General features: G+C 37.9%; 1 protein-coding gene across 1 annotated transcript in view; it reads right to left on the bottom strand.

Annotated features, from left to right (window-relative positions):
- NLGN4X (neuroligin 4 X-linked) overlaps nucleotides 1-20,555 on the bottom strand; it is a gene marked incomplete at both ends in the record, with an annotated part of 224,673 nt that overhangs the window by 119,292 nt on the left and 84,826 nt on the right. The window contains one exon of the mRNA XM_083362692.1: nucleotides 18,026-18,178. Coding sequence (XP_083218818.1) covers nucleotides 18,026-18,178 — 153 coding nt within the window. The remainder of the gene's footprint in view (nucleotides 1-18,025; nucleotides 18,179-20,555) is intronic.

Raw genomic sequence — 20,555 nt, 5'->3', positions numbered from 1 at the left:
TTTTGCCCTAAATGTACTCTGTTGATGATGGCAGACCCAAGATCCAGTCTTGGAAAAAGTTACGCCCAAATATACAAAGGTGTTAACCTGTTCAATTGGTTCACCATCTAATTGCCACTTATGTCTCTTATGGTTCCTTCCAAACACCATTATTTTTTATTTAGATTTGCTAATGATTAGGGAGTTATCCTGGCAATAAGAGCTGAATCTTCTTAATAGCCTATGTAATCCTACTTGTTAGTATGTTAATAAAATCATATCATCAGCATAAAGCAAGCTGTTACAGTAAGTATTTAGGATCATCGGCATGTGTACCATGGTATCCTTCATTAACCCTGGCAAGTCATTGATGTATAAATTAAATAATAATAGGGCCAGGATACACCCTTGCCTTATCCCTTTATTTGTGTGAATCCTGTTAGTCAGGGCTCCATTAACCCCATACCACACCCTCAAACAGGTACTTGTGTAAAGGGCTTTAGTCAAAGCCAGGAGTCTGGGTTCTATTTTAAGAGATGTCAATTTACTCCATAGTACTTCTCTATTTACCATAGCAAATGCTGCTGTAAGGTCTATGAAAGCAGCAAACAGGGGTCTCCTCTTATAGGCATATTTGGCAATTAGATGGTTCAAGACAAAGCAGTTATCAATAGTAAATCTGTTTTGTCTAAAACCTGCTTGTTCTTCTGTGAGGATGTTGTTTTCCTCTACCCAGATTTCAATTCTGTTCAAAAGGTACCTAGCATATATTTTTGCTACAATGTCAATCAGGCTGATGGGCCTGTAATTACTAGGATCCTTTTTATTCCCTGTTTTATATATGAGGACAACTATTGCCATCTTCCACCCATCTGGTATATGGCAGGTGTTATTTATGTGTGTAAAAAGCCCTGCTAATACAGGGCCCCACCAATTGGGAAATTTCTTAAATAATTCTGCTGGTAAAAAATCCTCACCTGGGGCTTTATTGCTCTTTAAGCTTTTAATGATGGACTTTATTGCTTAAAGAGCAATAAAGCCTAGGTGAGGATGCTTTGTCTTGAACCATCTAATTGCCAAATATGCCTATAAGAGGAGACCCCTGTTTGCTGCTTTCATAGACCTTACAGTAGCATTTGATATGGTAAATAGAGAAGTACTATGGAGTAAATTGACATCTCTTAAAATAGAACCCAGACTCCTGGCTTTGATTAAAGCCCTTTACACAAGTACCTGTTTGAGGGTGCGGTATGTGGTTAATGTGGCTCAGTGGGTTAGGACGCTGAGCTTGACGATCAGAAGGTCGGCAGTTTGGCGGGTCGAATCCCGAGTGCTGCGTAACAGGGTGAGCGCCTGTTACTCGTCCCAGCTTCTGCCAACCTAGCAGTTTGAAAGCACGTAAAAATGCAAGTAGAAAAATAGGGACCACTCCGGTGGGAAGGTAACAGCGTTCCGTGCGCCTTTGGTGTCTAGTCATGCTGGCCACATGACCACGGAGACATCCTTGGACAAGCGCTGGCTCTTCGGCTTTGAAACGGAGATGAGCACCGGCCCCTAGAGTCGGAAATGACTAGCACGCATGTGCAGGGGAACCTTTACCTTTTACCTTAGGATTTTCATCTATGGAATCTTTCCTAAGTTCTCTCAGAGTTTGTTAAAATCAGCTCTTTTGATGTTTAAGACACGGGTTGGATTATTTTCTGGTGCTTGTGTTTGCATTATATTGAACCTCAGTATGATGTGGTAACTTTCACCCAAGATTCCAGCAACTTCAACTCCTTCTATCAGTTCTTCCCTACTAGTAATAATTTGAATTAGTGCCTTCTATTTGAAGTTTTGGAATATATGATTTTGGAGAAAATTTTATTAAGTGGGGAAGATTGATTTATACTTTGTAGAAAGCAGAAATATTTGTTACTGGAAATCTAATAAAACATTGTGAGATATACAAAATGGACAAATTAAGGATGCCCATTGTTTCCTCTCCTGCTTATTCTAGTTCTTGAAATATTACATAAACATACAAGATGAAACAATTTAATAAATATTTTTTAAAAAAGAATTTATAAGTCAAGGGCATTCACTGATGACTTAGTATTGGCTTTGGAGGATCCACTAGAGGAAATAGAAATATTGATTGAAAAATTAAAAGAATTTGGTGCATTAGCTGGTTTTAAAATTAATAATTAGAAGACAAGGTGTTAACAAAAACATGAAAACAGAGGCTGAAACAGAGGCTGAAAGAAACAAGATTTAAGATTGAGAAAAAAGTAAAATATTTTTAAAGAAAAATGTTGGTTACCTTGACTACTTGCTAGAATAGAGTTGGAGTATAAACTGAATATACTGTATATATAAATTAGATTGAATGTCAGCAATTTAAAGGTTCCAGGGATTACTCCCCTAGACCCCCAGAGTATAAATTCTGGGGGTTGAAGGGTGAGAGCCCCCCTGAAGCCTGAATTTGCTCTGGACTTGGGGACTCCTCTGCTCCAAGGCAGAGGAGCAGGACACTGCAACCATCCCTGCAATCAACAATTTATTTATTTATTTATTTGGATTTATATACCGCCCCTCTCCGAAGGGGCTCGGGGCAGTGTACAGGGCAATTAAAATGCTATAAACAACACACAATGTATAAAAATTAAAATGAGATTAAATTAAATAGCCCTAAACAATAAACACATTCTAAAATTTAAAATTTTTTAAATTTAAGATCTAAAATCCCAATCCCTCAGTCCAAGTTCAAATAGCCAAGTTTTCAGGTCGCGGCGAAATGAGCGAAGGTCGGGAGCCATCCGGAGCTCAACCAGAAGCTGATTCCAGATGGCAGGCGCACCCACAGAGAATGCTCTCCTCCTGGGAGCCGCCAGTCGACATTCCCTGACCGACAGCACCCTGAGGAGGCCCTCTCTGTGGGAGCGCACAGGGCGATGGGAAGTTAACGCCGGCAAGAGGTGCTCCCATAAATAACCCGGACCCATGCCATTTAGGGCTTTATAGGTCATCACCAGCACCTTGAATTAACTTTGGATTACTTGGATGCAGGCAGAGCTGTGCAGGAGAATATTGAAACAGCAAGTATTTGAACTTTAACTCTGGTTTACTTTGAAAGAAAAAGTCGCAAGTGGTGTGGAAAGTGAAAGTACGCAACGGAAATTAACTGGGTGTTAAGATGGCTTCTAAATCAACCAAAGCTTCTGTTCCTAGAAGTGCTGGTGCTTCACCAGTTCAGCATTCTTCATTACAGGCTTTGATGCCTCCTCCTGTGGCACCCGCACCCGCATTAACATTAAAATATTTGCAAGATGCTTTAAAAATACAATCCCAGCAAATAGCTGAACTTATTGAGGAGAAGAATACTGAAATAAGAGCAGACATTTTAGCTGCATTTCAGGGGCTTGCAGTCTGTACTGAGCACCTGGATGATCGTGTGGAAGAGCTGAATGAAAATAATTTGAGATTGGATGCAAAAATGTTGGAAGCTGAAAATAAGATGGAAAAGATTGATGATGATGTAGTTATGATACAATATAGAGATATGGAGTTTGCTTTGAGGATTAGAGGATTGAAAGAGGACCCAAAGAAAAATTTGAAAGAGTTATTGGCACAAGCCCTCAAACCGATCTTGGAGCGTCAGGCGGAAGATATTATGGGGGATACAGACAAAATATTTCGTGTTAATTCTTGGATTGCCAAAGAAAACTACCTAGAGATGTGGTGGTCTATTTTACAAAGTGATCGATCAGAAATGTGATTATCCAAGCCTTTTTTAATAATAGATTTAAAGTTGCTGAGCAAGAAGTTTTACTTCTGAAAGAGATTCCTCCAAGAATTTTAAGGAAAAGAAAAGAATTTGCTTTTTTGGCAGATGAATTAAAGAAACGGCAGCTTCAGTTTAGATGGAAGATACCAGTAGGCTTGGTGGCAAATTATGCTGGCACGAGATATCATCTTAATACAGTTTTGAAGGCACGAGATTTTTATTCTAACATATTGAAGGCAGGTCCTCCGCCATCTCCAGAATTCAAAGGAAGGAAGGAAGAAGGAGAGCGTCAGACTCAAATGGAGAGTAAACAAGGAGAAGAAGGAGTTACTTCGCAGATGATTAAAGAATCTCAGCTACTTGTAGAAGTTGAGCAGCCCCAGATGTTGACAGAAGAGGTTAAAGTACAAAGAATGACAAGGGCTGCAATTAGACGAGTGAGACAAGAACAACAGAAAGCTGCAATCATATCTCAAGAATTTACTTATAGTAACAAGACAGGGATGCTCCCTATCACCATTGTTGTTTGTTTTAACGTTAGAGATTTTATTAATTAAAATTCAAGAGTACTCTATGATAAAGGGAATTAAAATAAAACAGAATGATTATAGATTGAGAGCTTTTTCTGATGACTTGGTTGTGACATTATCTCAACCGATGCAATCAGTTATAGATTTGATGGAAATTATAACTCAGTATGGAAAGGTTTCTGGGTTTAAGGTAAATAGTAATAAGACCAAGATATTGTCTAAGAATATGTCTATGAGTGAAAGGGAAATGTTAACTAAATTAACAGGTTTTGAAATAGTAAAAAAGGTTAAGTATTTAGAAGTGTATATTGCAGCTTCAAATGCAAAATTATATAAGAATAACTATGAAACACTATGGTTGAAGATACAAAAGGATTTAAATAATTGGAAAAAATTACAATTATCTCTATTGGGAAGAATCGCAGCTGTTAAAATGAATGTTCTGCCAAAGTTTCTCTTTTTGTTTCAAATGATACCTATATTGAAAAAGGATGCCAACCTTGATGAATGGCAGAAGGGTATTAATAAATTTATCTGGGCAGGGAAAAAACCAAGAGTCAAATTTAAGATTCTGCAAGATGCTAGGGAAAGAGGGGGACTCAAGGCGCCTAATTTGAAATTGTATTATGATGCAGTGGTCTTGACATGGGTTAGCGATTGGCTTAATTTAACTAATAAAAGAATACTTCACCTTGAGGGTTGGAACTTGGTTTATGGATGGCATGCATATTTGCTTTATGATAAAAAGGTGGACAGGGCTTTTAAATCTCATATTCTTAGAAGTGCCTTGCTGCGTGTCTGGAAAAAGTATTATTATAAGTTAAATTATAAAATACCAATTTGGGGAATTCCTGGACACATGATAGAAGGCGTATCTATGGGAGTGAGTTTGGATATGTTTTCCTATAAGGAATTACTTAGATTGGAAGGGAATAATTGGCAACTTAAATCATTAGATGAGTTAAAACAAGAAAACATAAGTTACTCTTGGTTTCAATATACCCAATTTAAAGCTAGGTGGAAGCTGGATCAGAAGGTTGGCATCACAACTACAGATGAAAACTTAGTAAAACAAATTAGAGATTTAAATAGTGCACATATAAAGAGGATATATAATGTTTTAATTGAATTGGATTCGGAAATGGAATTAGTTAAAGATTGTATGATAAAGTGGGCACAAAATATCCAGGAACCAATTCCGTTGGATATTTGGGAGGTAATCTGGGTTAAAAATGTTAAATTTACACAGGCTCAAAATTTAAGAGAAAATTTTTATAAAATGTTTTATAGATGGCATTTGGATCCCAAAAAGTTGTCTAACCTACAGTCTAAATACTGGAGATGTGGTAGTTTAGATGCCACCTATTTTCGTATGTGGTGGACTTGTAGAAATATAAAAGCTTTTTGGATTAAAATTTGGTGGAACGTTCAAAAGATTTTTAAGAGAAAGATAAAGTTTTCTCCACAATTGTTTTTATTGGGTATTGTTGTAGATTGTGATACTAAACAAACCAATCTGATGTTGAATTTGAAACAGCAGCACGGTTACTGGTGGGACAATACTGGAAGAAGGATAGTTTGCCTACTATAGAAGAATGGGTACTTAAAGTATCGAATCTTGCAGAAATGTCTAAGATTTCTGCTTATTTGAAGGATCATTCACAAGAAAGATATATTTCAGTTTGGAGAAAATGGATAGATTATATTCAGAATAAATATGGGACTAAAAAGTTCCACTTAGCTTATGAGTAGATTTTAGAGGGATATTGTTATTAATTTTAGTATTAGTATTGATTATATTTTTGCTTAAGTTATTATTATTATGTTTTTAATAATTTGAATGTATCTATGTTAAAGGTGAGTTAAAGCACATTATGAATTTGGTTAATTTTATAATGCATAATTTTAGTTAGAATTATAGTAGAATTATAGTTAGTATTATATCTATAACCCTGTATTCAGCTCTGGGAAGTGGGGGGGAAGGGCGGTGGTTTGGGGTGGCGGATTTTGGGGATATGTATTGTAAAAAATTTTTCTAAAACTCTTTAATAAAAAAAAAAGAATTTACTTATAGTGAAGCTGTGGGAGGAGTGAGACCGAAGAGGCAGGTCCAGGTGGTTCTGCAAGAGGTGCTCCAAAAGCTTCAGGTCACAAAAGATGACGACAAAGTTTCTAACCTGGAATGTTAATGGATTAAATTCCCTGCACAAGAGAAAGAAAGTTTTTCAGTATTTGAAACAATTTAAAAATGATGTTATTTGTTTACAAGAAATGCATATTTATGCAGCTGATCAAAAATATCGGATAAACTCTAGATTGGGTGTACAGTTTAGTGCGTCTGCTCCAGATAAGAAAAATGTAGTTATTTATGTGAAGAAGAATTTAACAGCTAATTTAATTGAAACAGATAAACCAGGAAGATATATTATAATTGAACTTTTAATAGAAGGCAAGAAAATTCTTTTGGTTGGATTATATACTCCTAATCAACAGCAAGGAGAATTTTATAAACTTTTACACAGTAAGATAATTCAATGGGATTATAAATCATGTATTTTGATGGGAGACTGGAATGGAGTCCTGGACACACAGAAAGACAAAAAAGGCCTTTTCAAAAGTACACCAAATCATGCTAAATTGCCTAAATCTTTTTTTGAGATGAAAGATGACTTGGAATTGAGAGATGTTTGGAGAGAAAGAAATTTGGAAGAAAAAGATTTTACCTTTTTTCTGATAGAGATCAATCCTTTTCCAGGATTGACTTTGTATTAACTACTAATGATTTTTTCTAGGATCAAGAAGATTAAGATATGTCCAAGAATTTTATCAGATCATAGTCCAGTATGGTTGGAATTGGAATAAGAGAGTGGAGAGAGGAGGTCTTGGAGATTGAATGAAAATCTGTTTAGATATCAAGAAAATGTGGATGAATGTAAAAAACAGATGAAAGAATTTTTTAATACAAATATGTATAAGGGTACTTCTATTGAAATGGTTTGGGATGCAAGTAAAGCTTATATGAGAGGAGTGTTAATATATTTGAATAATAAATATAGGCGTAAATTGGAATATAAGTGAAAAGAGTTAGAGGAGGAAATTAAGAGGAAAGAGAAGGTTCGAATTTTGAATCCATCTGATAAAAAGATCAAAGAAGCAATTACTTTGTTAAGAGGTCAGTTTGATATGTTGATGGCAGATCAAGTGGCAACCAACCTAGCATTACATAATACTTTTTGTAAACATAATACTTTTTGTAATGCTAATAAGCCGGGTAGGTGGTTAGCTTATTTGTTAAGGAAGAAACAAAGGTCACGTAACATAGATAGAATAGTATATAAGGGAAAAGAGGTGTTTCAGCAAAATCTTATTAAAAAGGCTTTTGTTGAATTCTATTGTAAGTTATATGTTAGGGATAAGATTCAAGGTATAGATATAGATAGATATTTACAAGAAGTGAATATCCCTGTCCTTACACAAGAGCAAAGGGAAGGGACGAATCAACTGATAAATGCTGAAGAAATTATTTTAGCAATTAAACAATTAAAGGTGGGGAAAGCACCAGGAACAGATGGCTTGACTGCCATTTATTATAAAAATTTACAGTTAGAAATGGTGGAACCTTTAAAATAATTATTTAGAACAATCCAATCCGGAGGTGAAGTGCCTCCATCATGGAAAACAGCTTTTATATCGCTGATTCCGAAGGAAGATCAAGATCTTACCCAAACCAAAAATTATAGGCCAATATCACTCTTAAATACTGATTACAAGATATTTGCAAAAATTTTAGCAAATAGATTAATGAAGGTAATGCAGGAAATGATTCATAGTGACCAAACAGGATTTATAAGTGGTAGACAAATAAAAAATAATGTGAGACATATTGTAGATTTATTGGAATTTTTGGAAAGAAATAACCAGGTCTCTGCAGTGCTGATTTTTTTGATGCTGAAAAAGCTTTTGATCAATTGGACTGGCAATTTTTATTTAAGGTACTGGAGAAAATGGAGTTTGGGGATAACTTTTTGCAACCTATCAGGGCAATATATCAGAAGCAAACAGCTCAAATAATAATTAATGGTAGTTTGACAGAAACATGTAACATTGAAAAGGGGACAAGACAGGGGTGTCCGTTGTCACCTTTGTTGTTTGTTTTAACATTGGAAATATTATTGATTAAGATAAGAGACTCAAATAAAATTCAGGGAATTAAATAAGAGGTCAAGATTATTGATTGAGAGCGTTTGTGGATGACTTGGTTATTACTTTAAGTCAACTGACCTACTCAGCTGTAGATCTGATGGAGATAATATGGAAAAGTTTCTGGATTTAAGATAAATATGCAAAACACTAAAATATCGTCTAAAATATGACTACAGAACAAAAGGTTGTTTTAGAAGAACTAACTGGATTTGAAATAGTTAAAAAGACTAAATATTTGGGGATATATCTTTCAGCTTCAAATGTGAAATTATATAAAAATAATTATGAATTGTTATGGTTAAAAATACAAAAAGAGTTAGATAGTTGGAAAAAAATTACAGTTATCTTTATTGGGAAGAATTGCAGCAGTGAAAATGAATGTTTTGCCAAAGTTTTTATTTTTGTTTCAAATGATACCTATACTTAAAGAGGATTCAAACTTGGAGGAATGGCAGAAAGGTATTAATAAATTTGTTTGGGCAGGGAAAAGACCAAGAGTAAAATTTAAGATAATGCAAGATGTACGTGAAAGTGGTCTTAAAATGCCCAATTTTAAATTATATTATGAGGCTGCTGCTTTATCATCAATTAGTGATTGGTTTAATTCAACACAAGGGAGATTATTGAATATTGAGGGTTGTGATTTGTTATTTGGTTGGCATGCATATTTATAGTAGGATAATGTTTTTAAGATACATATATTAAGGTATGCTCTGTTGCGAGTTTGGAAAAAATATCGACATAAGTTAAATTATAAAATACTGTCAGAATCCATTTATATCACATTTCGTAAATGTATGGGTAGAATATTGTGTTTATTCTGGGGATTCTGCCATCTCTCCGAGGGGGGGGGGAAGGATGGTTACTCAGATTGCAGTAGGCTGTGTTTCAAAGACCAAGGAAATTTTTGATCTGGGGGGCTGCATCTCCGTTTACAACTGAAAAGGAAGAAGCAATAACAATAAACACAAGGAGAGTTCCTTTTCCCATGGAAGGGCCTGACACCTAAGTAAATGATGTGAGCCTGACCAAATGGATGAGGGGGGGGGCTGAAATGGGAATGCTTTATATAGGATTGAAATGTAACTCTGTTAGATCCTGTCTTGTATTGCCACAATTGATCTCATCCTAGTAAAGTTTTCCTTTGGACAAATTTGCATCCAAGAGTTCTTATTTCCTAAGATGTGGATTGAGGTGGGTCCTGACAAATACCAATTTGGGCAATACCTAAACATGCAATAGAAAAATATAAATGTGGGATTTAAACATGATGTGACTACATATAAAGAAATTCTTAGGCTGGAAAGAAATGTGTGGCAATTGAAGCCATATAATATTTTAAAAGAAGGGAAAATAGTACAAACTTGTTTCCAGTATGGGCAGTTACAAGCTAGATGGAAGGAAGATCAGAAAGTTGGTATTTTGATAACTGATGAAAATTTGGTTAAACAAACTAGAGATCAAGGTCAAGCACATATAAGAAGGATATATAATACATTGATAGAAAAAGACTCAGAAACGGAACTTGTTAAAGATTGTATAATAAAATGGGCCCAGAATTTTCAGGACATCATAACAATGGATACTTGGGAAAAGATATGGGTTAGAAATGTAAAATTTACACAGGCTCAAAATTTAAGAGAGAATTTTTATAAAATGTTTTATAGATGGCATTTAGATTTTAAAAAATTAGCAAGTATGTATCCGAACTGTCAGCCTAAATGTTGGAGGTGTGGTTGTGATGATGCAATGTATTATCATTTTGGTGGACTTGTAAAAAAGTCAAAGCTTTTTGGATTAAAATTTGGTGGAACATGCAGAAGATATTTAAGAAAAGGAAAAGGTTTTCTCCACAGTTATTTCTGTTGGGTATTATTACAGATTGTACTGTTATAGATACTAAATTGATGTTGAATTTAATTACAGCAGCAAGACTTTTAGTAGCACAATATTGGTAGACTGGACTTTGAAAGTTTCAAACCTGGCGGAAATGGCAAAGATTTCAGCATATTTGAAAGAACAATCGCAACAGAGATATATTGTGGAATGGAGAAGATGGATCGAGTATATTCAGAATAAATATGGGACTAAAAAGTTTCATTTAGCATATGAATAAGTATTAGTTTTATATGAAGTATTATTGGGTATTCATTATTAGTTAGTTAGTTAGTTATGTTTAAAGAGAGTTAAAGTGCAATAGAATTTAATGTGTTTTTTTAGTTAGTTAGCATATTCTAGCTTTAGTTTGTAAAAGTTAATACCCTGTATTCAGCTCTGGGAAGTCAGGGGGGAGGGGGAGGGAGGGTAAGTGGGGGGAGGGGGAGGGAGTTTATGTTTTTAAAATGTATTCTAAAACTTTTCAATTAAAAAAAAGAATGCCTTCTTAAATGAACAGTGCAAATAGAAGAAAACAATAGAATAGGGAGGACCAGAGATATTTTCAAAAAAATTGGAGAGATGAAGGAAACGTTTAATGCAAAAATTGGCATGATAAAGGACCAAAATGGCAGGGAGCTAACAGAGGCAGAAGAGATTAAGAAGAGGTGGCAAAATTACACAGAAGAACTATACAAGAACAATCTTAACATCCCTGATAATTACAATGAGGTGGTCACTGACCTCGAACCAGACATCCTAGAATGTGAAGTGAAGTGGGCCTTAGAAAAGCTGAGCAACAACAAAGCTAGTGGAGGTGACAGTATTCCAGCTGAGCTATTCAAAATCTTAAAAGACGATGCAGTAAAAGTGCTACACTCAATTTGCCAGCAAATTTGGAAAACTCAACAGTGGCCACAGGATTGGAAAAGATCAGTTTACATTCCAATTCCAAAGAAAGGCACTGCCAAAGAATGTTCAAACTATCGCACCATTGCACATATTTCTCATGCTAGTAAAGTTATGCTGAAAATCCTACAAGCTAGACTCCAGCAGTATGTTGATCGAGAACTACTACAAGCACAGGCAGGATTTCGAAGAGGCAGAGAAACTAGAGATCAAATCGCCAACATACGCTGGATCATGGAGAAAGCTAGAGAGTTCCAGAAAAACATCAACTTCTGCTTCATTGACTATGCTGAAGCCTTTCATTGTGTGGATCATAACAAACTGTGGCAAGTTCTTAAAGAGATGGGCATACCAGACCATCTTATTTGTCTCTTGAGAAACCTATATGTGGGCCAAGAAGCAACTGTGAGAACTGGACATGGAACCACTGATTGGTTCCAAATTGGGAAAGGACTCCGGCAAGGCTGTACACTGTCACCCTGCCGATTTAACTTATATGCAGAGCACATCATGAGAAAGGCAGGGCTAGATGAATCAAAAGATGGAATTAAGATTGCCGGGAGAAATATCAACAACCTAAGATATGGCAGAAGGTGAAGAAGAACTAAAGAGCCTCTTATTGCGGGTGAAGAAGGAGAGTGCAAAACTTGGGTTGAAACTTAACATTAAGAAAACCAAGATCATGGCATCTGGCCCTCTCAATTCCTGGCAAATAGATGGGGAAGAAATGGAGGTAGTGACAGATTTTATTTTCCTGGGCTCCAAGATCACTGCAGATGGGGACTGTAGCCAAGAAATTAAAAGACGCTTGCTCCTGAGGAGGAAAGCCATGGTAAATCTAGACAGCACACTAAAAAGCAGAGACATCACCCTGTCAACAAAAGTGCGTATAGTCAAGGCTATGGTTTTCCCAGTTGCAATGTATGGCAGTGAAAGCTGGACCATAAAAAAGGCTGAGCGCCAAAGAATTGAGGCCTTTGAACTATGGTGCTGGAGAAGACTCCAGCGAGTCCCTTGGACTGCAAGGCGATCAAACCGGTCAGTCCTAGAGGAGATCAATCCTGACTGCTCTTTAGAAGGCCAGATCCTGAAGCTAAAACTCAAATACTTTGGCCACCTAATGAGAAGGAAGGACTCACTGGAGAAGAGCCTAATGCTGGGAAAGATTGAGGGCAATAGAAGAAGGGGACGACAGAGAATGAGGTGGCTGGATGGAGTCACTGAAGCAGTAGGCGTGAGCTTAAATGGACTCCAGAAGATGGTAGAGGACAGGAAGGCCTGGAGGAATGTTGTCCATAGGGTCGCGATGGGTCGGACATGACTTCGCAGCTAACAACAACAAAACAGTATTTGAAGATAATGCTGTTTGCATTAAAATGGCAACAGGTGACAAAGTCAAAAGTAGAAGCAAACATGTGGACATTAATTATTGTAATGTCAGAGAAGCCATCAAAATTAAACTAATTTGCTTGCTTCATTGTTCTTCAGATGACAATCTGGCAGATGTAATGACCAAGCCATTGGGTGGAGAACACCATGGGAAGAGTATTAAATTATTTGGTTTTATGTCTATTCCAGTGATAAAGGGAGAAGTGTCAGTGTGCAAGAATTTATGAACTGGAATAACCATAGCAACAAACCAGCCAATGAGAACTGTTTTTGATTAAAACACAGTACTGGCTGTGTGAGGCATGTGATCCAGCCTAGGTCTAGGTGTGTCTTAATCTCTCCCTGTGTCCTGATCTCCTGAGTTAGTTGTTGTTCTCTACCACATTGCCAAGAACTGAATGAAACTGTATTTATCATATGTATATATTATAGATAATGTTTTTCTAAACTATGCCTCCTGCTCATTTTGAATGTGTGCTTATTTTTTGGGCTTATTTTTGCGCTGGAAAGCTGTAAAATTCTAATAAAAACAGTAACTGTGAGAGGGACCTTGGAGTCCTAGTGGATGATCACTTGAATATGAGCCAGCAGTGGGCAACAGCAGCCAAAAAAGCTAATACAATCCTGGGCTGTATGATCAGAGTGTAGAATCAAGATCATGTGAAGAATTAATACTGCTTTATAAAACCCTAGTAAGACTTCCCCTGGAATACGGCAACCAATTTTGGTCTCCATACTACAAAAAAGTTGTTGAGACTTTGGAAAAAAATCAGGGAAGTGCAACTAAGATGATCAAAGGCCTGGAGACTAAAACATATGAAGAATGGCTGTAGGATTTGGGTTTGGCTAATCTAAAGAAAAGAAGAAATGGGGTGACATGTTAGCAGTATTCCAGTATTTAAGGGACTGTGACAAAGAAGAGGGGGTCAAATTATTCTCCAAAGCACCTGAAGGCAGGACAAGAAACAATGGTTGGAAACTGATCAAAGAGAGAAGCAACCTGGAATTAAGGATAAACTTACTGAGAGTGAGGACAATTAACCAGTGGAACAGCTTGCCTCTATTGTATTTTATTCTGTTCTGTTCTATTATCTCAAGATTCTTACCAACACTAAAGAGATATAAAGCCACCCTATTATTTTGTCACATCAGAAAAATAGGGGGTACCTTGCTCAATAGTAGTAACTGTGAGAAGGATCTCGGAGTCCTAGTAGACAATCACTTAAATATGAGCCAGCAGTGTGCTGCAGCTGCCAAAAAAGTCAGCACAGTGCTAGGCTACATTAACAGAGGGATAGAATCAAGATCACGTGAAGTATTAATACCACTTTACAATGCCTTGGTAAGGCCACACTTGGAATACTACATCCAGTTTTGGTCACCACAATGTAAAAATAAAGAGATATAGATACAACATAAGCAGTGGTGGGATTCAGCCAGTTTGCACCACTTTGGCAGAACTGGTAGCTAAGTTTTTGTTGCCCAGGCCCAGAATGGACTTCTGGAAGCGGCATCCACACAGAGAACTGGTTGTTCACATATTTGAATTCAACCACTGAACATATGTATGAATGTGTGCATGTAGATATCTGTCTTCTCACAAACTGATCAGTAAATTAGCAAGAAGCAAACTAGTTAGCATCTAATGTTTTGCTAGTTTTAACAACTCAGGGCTGTTTAACTTTTATGAGAAAGCTTAAAAGCAGACATAAATTCATTCAAATGCCAGTGAGAAAATCATGCTGATCTTCAGAGACTACCAAATACATTCATTCATAGTGTTTAAAATCTGGAAATATAATTCAATGTAGCAATAGGTGCATTTTTCTAAATAGTAGTAAATCTTACATTTTATCTTCCTTCCCCTTGCTCAAAATACAAATACAACTATATCTTTTTAAGAAGAAATATTTCAGTAAAGTTTTATTTAGTGCAAATCATTGGGATGAATTAATTATAAAGAATGATTATAAGGAAGTTTTCTACTCTGGGAAAATATATAAGTTACTGAGTTACAATAAGTTGTGTAGCCGTCTTGAATTCATATTACAAATTGTGTTTTATTTATGACCACAATTGGAAATAGAAAAAGTAAATAATAAAATAAAATAAAATAAATCACAATTGTTATTATTAATTGAAGCTACCCGATTTTACACCTTTTTCTGTTGTGGTAATTAAGCAAATCATCATGGTCATTAAGTGAGACATCACATTATTGCCATAATGTCATAAATGTGAGGACTGGTTGTAAGTCACTTTTTTATTATTTATTTATTTATTTATTTATTTATTTATTTATTTATTTATTTATTTATTTATTTATTTATTTATATATTTTATTTCTATACCGCCCTTCTCCCGAAGGACTCAGGGTGGTGAACAGGGCAGTACATATTAAAAGACAAAATACAAAAATTAAAAAAAGATTAAACAAAATGTCCACGAATAAGTTAAAACACATTAAAAAAGTAGGTTAAAACACATTAATAAAACCCACCCCCATCCCATCAGGCCAGGCCAGCTTGTTCGAAGAGGTAAGTTTTTAGATCGCGCCAGAAGGAGCGGAGGTCAGGCGCCATCCGGAGCTCGACCGGAAGATGGTTCCATAAATCCGGCGTGCCCACAGAGAACGCCCTCCCCCTGGGGGCCACCAGTTGGCATTCTTTGACCGGTGGCACCCTGAGGAGACCCTCTCTGTGGGAGCGTACTGGGCAGAGGGAAGTTGACGCCGGCCGCAGGTGCTCCCCAAGGTATTCTGGACCCATGCCATGTAGGGCTTTGTAGGTCATTACCAACACCTTGAATCTCACCCGGAAGACAAGTGGAAGCCAATGCAGCTCGCGGAGCAGAGGTGTAATTTGGGAGTGTTGGGAAACTCCCAACACAACTCTCGCGGCTGCATTCTGTACCAGCTGGAGCCTCCGAGTGGTCTTCAAGGGTAGCCCCATGTAGAGAGCGTTGCAGTAGTCCAGACGAGAGGTCACAAGTGCGTGAGTGACCGTACGTAAGGCATCCCGGTCTAGATAGGGCCGCAACTGGCGCACCAGGCGAACCTGGGCGAAGGCCCCCCTAGTCACAGCTACTATATGGTCTTCTAGAGAAAGCTATGAATCTAGGAGGTCTCCCAAGTTGCAAGCCCTATCTACGGGGGGTAATAACTCACCCTCCATAGAGAGAGATGGGATATCCTGAATATCCTGAGATGCCGGTATGCACAGCCACTTGGTCTTGTCAGGGTTGAGTTGAAGCCTGTTCCTCCCCATCCAGACCCGAACTGCCTCCAGGCAGCGGGACATCACGTCGAAGGCATCACTGGGGTGGTTTGGGGTCAAAATGAAAAGCTGGGTATCATCAGCATACTGATGATACCCAACTCCAAAACCATGAATGATCTCACCCAGTGGTTTCATGTAGATGTTGAACAGGAGAGGTGAGAGGACTGACCCCTGAGGGACTCCACAAGCGAGAGGCCTCGCGGTCGACCTCTACCCCCCTGCCAACACCAACTGCGAGCATCCCAGGAGGTAGGAGGAGAACCACTGAAGGACCGTGCCTCCCACTCCCAATTCCCTGAGACGCCGCAGCAAGATACCATGGTTGATGGTATCGAAAGCCGCTGAGATGTCTAATAGGACTACGACAGAGGAATATCCCCTGTCCCGAGCCCTCCAGAGATCATTCACCAGAGTGACCAATGCCGTCTCCGTGCTGTACCCGGGCCTGAAGCCCGATTGGTACGGGTCTAGATAATCCGCTTCATCCAGAACCAGAGAAAGCTGATGCGCCACCACACTCTCAACAACCTTCGCAAGAAGCGAAGGTTGGAGACCGGACGAAAGTTATTTAACACAGCTGGGTCCAAGGCAGGCTTCTTGAGGAGAGGTCTCACCACAACCTCCTTCAAGGCGGCGGGGAAACTACCCTCACTCAAACAGGCAGATATAACTGCCTGGAACTAGCCTCGTGTCCCCTCCTGGGCTGCATAAACCAGCCAGGAAGGGCACGGGTCCAATAAACATGTGGTGGAGCTCAGCCTCCCCATAATCCTGTCCACTTCCTCTGGAGTTACAGGATCGAACTCCTCCCAGATAACATTGACAAGACCACCCGTGTCCTGATCATCCAACTCTGCCCAGTTGGAGTCCAAATCGGTCCGAATCTGAGCGATTTTATCCAACAGATGTTGACTAAACTCCTCGGCACGCCCCTGCAAGGGTTCCTTTTAGTGCCAATGTAGCTTCAAATGATCGCTAAATGAATGGTTGTAAGTTGAGGATTACCTTTACTACGCCACATAGCCTGTGAATTCTGCACCATAAGAAACAGCCACAAAAAGATATTCTCAACAATATAAATTGGTTCCATTAATCAATTTTCTGCACTTTAGAAAAAGAAAAAAATCACAAAGAAGCTACATTAGCCTTTCACAATTCCTTAAACTGTTTTGCTGTCAACTTCTTTAGGAATTGTAGCTTGAAATTATGAAAGTGAACTGGAAAATTAGAGGGCAAGAAGCTAAGCAAAACTGAGTTTCACCAACAATAAGATTATCTAACTGACTTTACAAAACATGGTCCAAGTCTTTATTGCTTAGAACACAATAGCAACAATGTGGTGCAGTCAAAAGAAGGTACAGTCATAATTTTGAATGTTGGACTTCGAAATGTTCCAACATGGCAAAATGTTACCTTCATCATACCATATCAACTGTAATAAAAAGGGCCCCTACACCTAAGCCAATGCAAAAAAAATTTAAATTAATTAAAATACATCATATATGTTCAATGGTTTAAAAATGTATAGGTAAAAGGTAAAGGTTCCCCCGCCCATGTGTTCTAGTCATTTCCAACTCTAGGGGGCAGTGCTCATCTCTGTTTCAAAGCCGAAGAACCAGCACTTGTCCAAGGACGTCTCCGTGGTCATGTGGCCGGCATAACTAGACGCCAAAGGTGCACAGAACACTGTTACCTTCCCACCGTAGTGTTCCCTATTTTTCTACTTGCATTTTTATGTGCTTTCGAACTGCTAGGTTGGCAGAAGCTGGGACAAGTAACAGGCGCTCTGTTACGCAGCACTCGGGATTCGACCCACCAAACAACCGACCTTCTGATCGACAAGCTCAGCGTCCTAACCCACTGAGCCACCGCGTCCCTTAAAAATGTATAGGCAGACTTAAAAATAAGTCTCATTGAATCCAGTGGAGCTCATTGCTGAATAAATAGCCAAAGGGGTTTTTTTAGTATCAGAAAAAAAAGAAAAAAACCAATAATGCTAAGTATAAAAGAAATCAGGAATTAATAAATTTTAAACAGAGAGAGGGGGAGAGAAGTTGCTGGGGAAAGAGGAATAAGAGGAGAAAACAATCACTTACCTAGAACCCCTAGCCTGTAGTTGATGGTTACAACAATGACATTCCCGTAGCTTGCGAGTATGCTGCCATCAACTATATTTCCTGTACCTTCCATATATGATCCACCATGAATATAGATCATCACTGGTTTCTTGCTGTTCTGATCATGTATATCTGAAAAGAGTACAAGTAAGGAAAACATAAGAAAGTAATACAAGTATTAAATTAAAAAATCATAGTCTTTTTTATCGCCAAAGAGCTAATTAGCTGTTTTGTACATTTTCTCATTTCAAATGTATTTCCTATATGATTGCCTCTATTTCTCTTTGGTTATAACCAATAACATAAAGCAAACAAAGCCAGTTTAATAACCCCCAAATAATTGTGAAGGCCTCCTTCTCCCACACTGTCCATGTCCTCTCTCCTTTAGTGAATTTTTTAGAGGTGTAGGAACAAGGTTGCAGGACTCCACTTTTATTCTTTTGCAGCAACACAGCTCTGACTGCCACTTCACTGGCATCTGCTTGAATTACAAAGGGCTCCCCTGGACAGGGGTGCTTTAGGACCGGTTCAGCTGTAAAGTTTTTTTAAATTCTCAAAAGCTTTCTGGCAACTCATAGTCGATGCTAGTGTTTGGCCAGGTCACAGTTTTTCCCCTCCTTTCCCATTTTGAGTAGTTCTATAAGGGATAGAACAATCTCGGCAAAAGAGGGAATGAATTGACGGTAGAAATTGGCAGACCCTAGGAAGCTCTGGAGCTGTTTGTGGGTTTTGGGGGGCTGCCATTCGATTACAGCTTTCACTTTTGCTGGGTCCATTTTGATGCCCTCATCAGAAATTCTATAGCCAAGATAATCTAATCGGGTTTGGTGAAATTCACCTTTCAATGATTTGACATAAAGTTTGGCATTCAATAGGTTCTTTAACACTTCTCTGACCAGCTTTATGTGGTTAGTCATATTCGTACTGTATATCAGGATGTCATCAAGATACACCAGGAGTCCTTTGTATAGTTGATCATGTAGGACCTCACTGATCAACTAGCATGACTTTGAACTGGTAGCTTCACAAGGGGCAGTTGAAGCCTGTCTTCCACTCATCAACCTTCTTTGTTCTCACCCGGTAATATGCTTCTCTCAGGTCTAACTTGGTGAAGACACTCCCCTTCACCATGTAGGTTAGTAAGTCTTTCAGGAGGGGGAGAGGCTATTTATTTTCCACACACACAGCATTAAGGCTCTTATAGTCTATGCAGAGATGAGGAGGCCCATCCTTTTTCCCTTTAAACAACACAGGGGCACCCATGGTTGACTTTGACCGCTCGAATCCCCTTGCTAGTTTTGTATCCACATATCGCTGCATCTCCTCCATTTCAAGGGGGGACATACATGCATTTTTGGTCATGGAAGTTTGGCCCCCAACAACAGTTCAATAGAACAATTATTGGGCTGGTGATGAGGCAAGGTATCTCATTCTTTCTCACTAAATGCCTCCGCTAGGTCCTGGTACTCACTGGGGATGAGCGGCTTACCTGGTGGCCATGAGGTAGCCATGTGCGCTCTCTCATTGGGTGGGCTAAAATCTCCTGTAACATATTTTGAATCAATGGGGGAATCAGGCCCTATGTTTTTGACAGATACATTATTCCATCTTTCAAAGCACACTAACATAAGCCACTAATGTAACTTAGAATGTTACATACATTAGAGAAGGCTAATCTTATTTTTTTTACCTGCATAGTTTTTCAAATTTCTATGAGAAAAGTAATTCAACCAGAATCCTTTTAAAATATGTTTTTAATATATTGTGATGACTTTACATACTTAAAATAAACATTAAAAAAGTTTGCAGAGTGGCATTTTGAAAGTATTTTCTATCTAGGTTATCATGGGGTGTGGGATGATATTTTGGGGTATAATGCCTGCAGAAGAATCATGTAAATTAAGATTGAAGCTTGTGCCGTAAATGATAAAATTAATTGAAATACCCATTTGTTTTAGGAATGTGTACTTTTGACAGCTTCTTTGGGTATGGTTTTGTTTTAGGATTATCACCTGATTTTTCCTCAGTTTTCATACTTGATACATTCTACACCTATTCACCAATTTGTCTTTCTATTCCATTCCATTAAGAAATGTGCATAGTATGGCTTTTAATATCCTGCTTTTTAGAAATATATCTGCTAAAATATCTGCTTCTTGGGTAATGCAACTGTTACCTTATTTTTCCTTGCAGTCTTCAACTATTTTCAAATAATGAAACTAGGTGTTTATTCCATAATAAACATACAGGATTGTGGGATCCCAGGAACAACTTAATTTTAGTTGTAGGACTACTTTACCTCCCATTGAAAATTCCTACATGAATATAATAACAATATATTACAAAATATGATATTTCTGAAAAAATCTTTTAAAAAATTTCAATCTATAGCTATACAAACGTATCAGATCTTAACTATTAATTGGTAACACATTGTCCAGACAAATACATCTTTGTTCTTTTTGGTTGTGCTCCAAAGTTACCTTTGGAGCAAAGCAAATGTCTTCAA

Source organism: Vipera ursinii (genome assembly GCF_947247035.1).
Source record: "Vipera ursinii genome assembly, chromosome: 4".
NCBI lineage: Eukaryota > Metazoa > Chordata > Lepidosauria > Squamata > Viperidae > Vipera > Vipera ursinii.
This window is presented reverse-complemented; position numbering and strand designations above follow the sequence as displayed.